General features: G+C 50.2%; 1 protein-coding gene across 1 annotated transcript; it reads left to right on the forward strand.

The window, feature by feature from the left end:
• The first annotated feature begins 990 nt into the window (after positions 1-990).
• PGLS (6-phosphogluconolactonase) lies at positions 991-6,127 on the forward strand. Its single transcript, XM_087816044.1, has 5 exons — positions 991-1,316; positions 2,582-2,689; positions 3,126-3,227; positions 3,529-3,669; positions 5,074-6,127. The coding sequence occupies exons 1-5, from the start codon at positions 1,029-1,031 to the stop codon at positions 5,209-5,211; spliced, it is 777 nt and encodes a 258-aa protein (XP_087672170.1). The 5' UTR covers positions 991-1,028; the 3' UTR covers positions 5,212-6,127.
• The last annotated feature ends 291 nt before the right edge of the window (positions 6,128-6,418 follow it).

Consider the following 6,418-nt stretch of genomic DNA (forward strand, 5'->3'; position numbering starts at 1 on the left):
ATAAGCGGAAAGCACAGAGTTCCCACCTACTTTCTCACCATTATTAATATCTTGCATTAGTGCTATATTTGTTACAATTGATGAATCAATATTGATTTCATCACTAACTCAAGCCTGCAGTTTAAATTAGGGTTCACTGTAAATTCTGTTTCAACAAATGTATAATGTGCATCCATCATTATAGTGTCAAAAAGAAGTTTCTTCCCCCTGAACATTCTTTATGCTCCCATTTCTTCCTCCCTCCCTTCCACCCCTACTCCAAACAACCACTGATTTTTTTTCCCGTCTCCATAGTTTTGCCTTTTCCAGAATGTCATGCACTTGGAATCATAGAATGTGTAGCCTTTTTGACCGGCTTTCACTTGGGAAGATGCATTTAGGATTCCTCCATGGCTTGAGAGCTCTCTATTTTATACCAGCTCTATCCTATTTGCACCAGTCTGGGGGCTTCTCCAGGCAAGAGCTATGGTGGAAGCCTCTGAGCCCTCAGACAGAGGTCCCCAGGGAGCATCTGCACAAGGAATTCAACACGTTTTCAGCTCCTACTCTGCTAGGCATAACTCAGGGGACTTTTGAGGCATCAGTGAACAAAACCCTGCCTTCATGGAGCTTATATGTTAATTAAAGAAACACAACTATCAAGAAGATAAATATGTTAGAAGGTTCAGGAACTCAAAATGCGCCCTCCTTCAGGAAGTCTCTCTTCCTCCACCCCACCCCAGGTCCCCCTCTTAGGGTTCCCCAGCTCTGGGCTCCCCTTTCTGGCCTCGCCCTGACACTACTCGGTTGGGAGCAATTGCGCCGGCTCTGCCAGCTCCAACCCAGGACAGACCTTGGGTCCAACGGGCAAAAAAATCAATGAGCCGAGAGAGTCCAACTGCTCCGCCCTGCTCGGGCTTCACTTGCGGAGCTGCGCATGTGCCAGAGGCAGCGGCCCAAAGGTACAGAGGGAGCCCTGGGTGGCAGGGCCAACAGGTGCGCAGGCGCACTGGCCGCTGCCTGGAGCACTTCCGCCTCCCGCCGTCGCGATGGCCGCGTCGGCCCCGGGCCTCATCTCGGTCTTCTCGAGCCCGCAAGAGCTCGGCGCATCGCTGGCGCAATTGGTGGCACAGCGGGCCGCGTGCTGCCTGGCGGGCGCCCGCGCCCGCTTCGCGCTCGGCCTGTCTGGCGGCAGCCTGGTTTCGATGTTGGCCCGCGAGCTGCCCGCCGCCATCGCCCCCGCCGGGCTAGCCAGCCTCACGCACTGGACGCTGGGCTTCTGCGACGAGCGCCTGGTGCCCTTCGAGCACGCCGAGAGCACGTACGGCCTCTACCGGGTGAGAGCTACGGGGGCCGCCGGGGGCCACGCCCAGGGGCCGGTCGCCTTAGCGCGACTACGGGGGCCGCCGCGGATCACACTGTGCCCTCAGCCTCTTATCTGGATGGGAGCTGGGAGTGGTCGACCTGGTGCCCTGAGGTCCCACCTAGGCTGCACCCGCAGTGCCACCTGGATGGGCCGGTAGGGGCTTCGAAGCCCCTCTTCGTGCTTTATCGGGCAGCCAGGCTGAGGGAACGGTCTGGGTGAAGGCTGGAGTGACGCATAGTGGCCCATGCCAGATATCTAGGGAAGTTCAGGTGCCAACGCAGAGTTACGGAAAGAGCCAGGCTGGAGGGCTCTGGCGTGGAGCCTGCACTTCAGTTTCCTTCTCTACAACCTGGACGAGTTCTCCATGGTCTCCATGCAACTTGTTGCGTTATGACCTCCGAGGCGGGTTGTCTTTGAGCCCCGGCCTCAGCGTTTTACAAGCAGGATAACAAGCTTGGAGGAGCCGTGGTCTGTCCTGGGTTCCCCGGCTTTGTCTGCGTTCGCTCCTCCTGCCTGGAGGAGAAAAACCTGTCCAGGGAGGTGTGGGAGGTGTGGGAGGTGTGGGAGGTGTGGGAGGTGTGGGAGGTGTAGGAGGGATGGGCTTGACCAGGAGAGGAGCCTCCGGTCACATGGGTCCTGATTGTGTTGCATTCTTTTTGCATAGAAGCTTGAGCTGATTATTTTCCTTTTTTTTTTTCTCTCTCTTTTTTGTGTGTGTGGTAAGGAAGGTTTACCAATTACCAACCTCTTGATCCACATCATCTCATGAAACCCCACAATAGCCTATGAGGCAGTGGCTGTCAGTACCTCCATTTCATAGATGGGGTAACTGAGACCAGAAGAAGGGCACTTACCTGCCTGAGTCGCCTAGTGGCTAGTGGGGGAGCCGGGGTTTCAGCCTGCCCAGCCTGACCTCCCCCAGTGTATAGCTTGTGTATAGGCTGGAGTAAGAACGTCAGCAAGGCCTTGTGGAGGGAACAGAGGGGCTGGGTTTTATCCCAAGTGCCAAGGAACCATGGGGGCTTTCAAACAGTGTTGCTGGCCAGACAGGTGAAAGCAAGGGCCAGGAAACCCCCAGTCTTAATGGACTTGAAAGTCTCCAGGCGGATCGACACTGGGAATCCACCGGATCCTGACTCATACAGGCGTGGATGATCCATGTGGGCACACGTGCAAACCCACAATTCCATGACCTGTGCATTACTGTTGGTGACACTGTCTCTTCATGTGCCACAGACCCACCTGCTCTCCAAGCTGCCCATCCCCGACAGCCAGGTGATCACCATTAATCCCCAGCTTCCAGTGGAGGAGGCAGCAGAGGACTATGCCAAGAAGCTGAGACAGGTGAGTCCCTTGGAGCAGCCAAAGGGAGACCTTGTCCACATGATGACTACTCCCAGTGAAACAGCAGCTTTGTAGGTAGCACTGTGTGATTGTCATTGGCAGAAACTCCCCTGGGGTCAGTCGGCTGACCCCTTTGAGAATTCCTCCTTTGATAGGCCACTGCCCTGCCCTGGGGTCCCCAAGGGTGCCCTCACCTCTGACACACTGGTAGCTGGCCTGGGTCTTCACATCTTGGAGACAGTTGTGTCCCTAGACTCTTGGCAAGTTGGGCAGGTGAAACGTAGAACCTCATAGATTTAGAGTCCCTTTTATGCAGGTGAGACTGAGCATTGCCCTCTTTGTTATATCTACTTGTGATTCTTTTTCTGAAACAATTGTCTCTGTGTCCTTCGAGCCCCTTCCTCACAATCTCTGTGGACTGTCTTCTCCCACCCAGGCCTTTCAAGGGGACTCCATCCCAGTTTTTGACCTGCTGATCCTGGGAGTGGGACCTGATGGACATACCTGCTCACTCTTCCCAGACCATCCCCTTCTGCAGGTGAGTGCACCCAACAGGCCCCAAGTGCACTGAGCTCTGGTCTCTGCTGTCTGGGGCTTCCAGAGGGAGGCCAGGAGGTGCCTAAACAGGGTTTGAGTCAGCTTCTGCTAATAGGCATGCCCACTGGGCTAAATCCTTCTGAGCCTCAGTTTACCCATCTTATAATAGGGGCCTTATATCAAGTACCAGAGGATTAGTAGGGTGGGATGGAATGATAGGTGAATTATGCGTGATTTGCATGAATGCTCAAGAACTTGAAGTGACATTGTCCTCCTCTCTCTACCTGGTCACCCTCCCCCAGGAACGGGAGAAGATTGTGGCCCCTATTAGTGACTCCCCAAAGCCACCTCCACAGCGTGTGACCCTCACACTTCCTGTGTTGAACGCAGCCCGAACTGTCATCTTTGTGGCAACTGGAGAAGGCAAGGCAGCTGTTCTGAAGGTAAAGCTGGGGGCCCCATTCCCAGGAAGGTTACAGGCATGTGAGCCTGGGGATAGAATATGATCCCAGGTGTTATTGTGCTGGAAGTACCAGATCCCAAGATACTCCAGTAATTATTGGTTGAAGGGGAGATGGAAACTGCCGTTACAGGCTAGTTAGAAATGAATAATTACATAATGAAATTGATGAGGCCAAAGCTATACTCAGAGGTAAATTCACAGCATTAGAATATTTTAAAAATATTAATAGAAAACTGTTGAATAAACAAATCAAGCACTTTACTCTTGAATTAGAAAAATGAACAATAATATAAATCTAAGTAAAATCAGCAGAAGGAATAAATGAAATCAAAGTTAGAAATTAATGAATTGGTTGATATTTTAAAAAATTTAATGGTAAAGAGGTCCAAAAAATAGACAACCCCCTGGCAAAGCTGATCAAGAAGAAGAAAAATCAAATGTAGGAATAAGAAAGGAGGTATAGTTATACATAATATTTTAGGAAAATATAAACTAAATTAAGATACTAAAAATAAACTAAATGAAAAAATATTTTAATTGCCATCATTGAAAAGACCAACAACTATAGGAGAAACTAGAAATATTTTAAAATATAAATAAATAATAATTCTTTCTCCCAAACCATTGGGCCCAAATGTCCTCACAGGGGTGGCTAATGTTGCGGTTTGGGATACAGACTCTTAAGAGTACAGCAGATCCATGTCCCTGCCAGTGGTGCCTACCATGGCCTCAGGTCGCCACCCCCTCCCCAGCCTCAACTTTCCCATCTACAAGGTGGGTCATGAGGGCTCCCCTCCCCATGGATTCCCTGAGAGAGGCCTCCTGGAGCCTTAGTTTCCCAGACTGTAAAATGGGGTGAGAACAGAGTTGACTTCATAGGGTCATGATAGAAGCCAGTTGATTATAAGCACAGAGTTCTTGGGGCAGGCCTAGCTGGCAAAAAGCAGTGTTTATAATGCCCACTCACCATGAGGTCACATCAGAGGATTGACCCACCACGGCCCTGGGCCAAGTCCCACCAGCCAAGAAAAGTTTTTACCTTTTTAAGCAGTTGGGAGGGAAAATCAAAAGAAGAATATCCCTGGACATGTGAAAATTCAACAGAATTCAGATTTCAGTGTCCACCAATAAAGGTTTGTTGGAACACACATGCCCATATGTGAACCGAAATAGTGACTCTCTGGTCTTTGCAGAAAAGTTGTGCCAAACCCATATTATAGTTACAGATGATAGAAAGGAAGGGACCTGTCCCTGCCGTTTTAAGCTGGGACAGCTGGAAGAGTGACATCACATCTAGAGAGTAGCTTAGTCCATGGGGGGCCTGAGAGCTCTGAGGAGCGCCAGGGGTGCAGCCGGTCCTCACAATCATACCCTCTTCACGCAGCGCATTTTGGAGGACAAGCAAGACAGCCTGCTCCCTGCCGCCCTTGTCCAGCCCCACACTGGGAAACTCTGCTGGTTCCTGGATGAGGCAGCAGCTCGACTCTTGACCGTGCCGTTCGAGAAGCATTCCACTTTGTAGCTGATCCCTGGGGACACCACAGTTGGGACCATGTGCGACCTGAGGGGGCTGGGACCTTCTAGGGCTGGGCCCCTCCACTGTCATGCTCTAGGTTTCACTTTAGAAAAGCCACATGGTGCTGACAGGGCCTGTCCACTAGCCCTTCCCAGATATTAAAAGGAGCCTTTGCTCCAAGTCTCCACTGTCTTGTGGTACTTGGTGGCCAGTGGGACAAGGAGCTCACAGGCTGACTCGAAGCCCTTGTCCCAGCAGGTGGAGGACAGGAATGGGTACCCTCAATCAGTTTCCTGGGGCTGTGTAGCAAAGTACCACAAGATTGATTTCATACTTCTGTAGGCCAGCAGTGTGAAATCAAGGTGGCGGCAGGGTTGGCTCCTTCTGGAGGCTCTGAGGGCAAGTCTGTCCCAGGCTCCTCTCCTGACTTCTAGGGGTGACCAACAACCCTTGGTGGTGTTGCATCGCTCTAGTCTCTGCATCTGTCATCACATGGCTTTCTCATGTGAGTGTCTCTCTGTGTCCTCTTCTACTAAGGACAGTGACTTTGGATATAGGACCACCCTAAATCCAAGATGAACTCCTCTCAGGAGCCTTAGCTGATTGCATCTGTAAAGACCCTTATTCCAAATATGGTCACATTCTGAGATTCCAGGGTTAGGACGTGGACATATTGTGTATGTATGTGTTAAAATACACATAACATAAAGTTTACTATCTTAAGCATTTTTAGGTGTCCAGTTCAGTACATTCTCACTGTTGTAAACCATCCCCACCATCTATCTCCAGAACTTTCCATCTTCCCAAACGGAATCTCTGTCCCTATTAAACGGTAACTCCCCCTCCCCTAGCCCACCATTCTACTCCTGTCTCTGTGAATTTGACTATTCTAGGGACATCATATAAATGGGATCATACAGTAGTTGTCCTTTTGTGTCTGGCTTATTTTACTCAACATAATGTCCTCAGATTCATGCATGTTGTCACATATGTTACAGTTTTCTTCCTCTTTAAGGCTAAATAATATTCCACTGTGTAGATGAACCACATTTTGCTTTTCCATTCATCTGTGGACACTTGGGTTGCTTCCATGGTTTAGCTCTTGTGACTAATGCTGCTATAAACATTGGTGTACAAATATCTCTTTGAGACCTTGCTTTCAGTTCTTTTAGGGATATACCCAGAAATAGAAATGCTGGGTCATATGGTAATT

Source organism: Miniopterus natalensis, chromosome 4 (assembly GCF_054644295.1).
Source record: "Miniopterus natalensis isolate mMinNat1 chromosome 4, mMinNat1.hap1, whole genome shotgun sequence".
NCBI classification, from domain to species: domain Eukaryota; kingdom Metazoa; phylum Chordata; class Mammalia; order Chiroptera; family Miniopteridae; genus Miniopterus; species Miniopterus natalensis.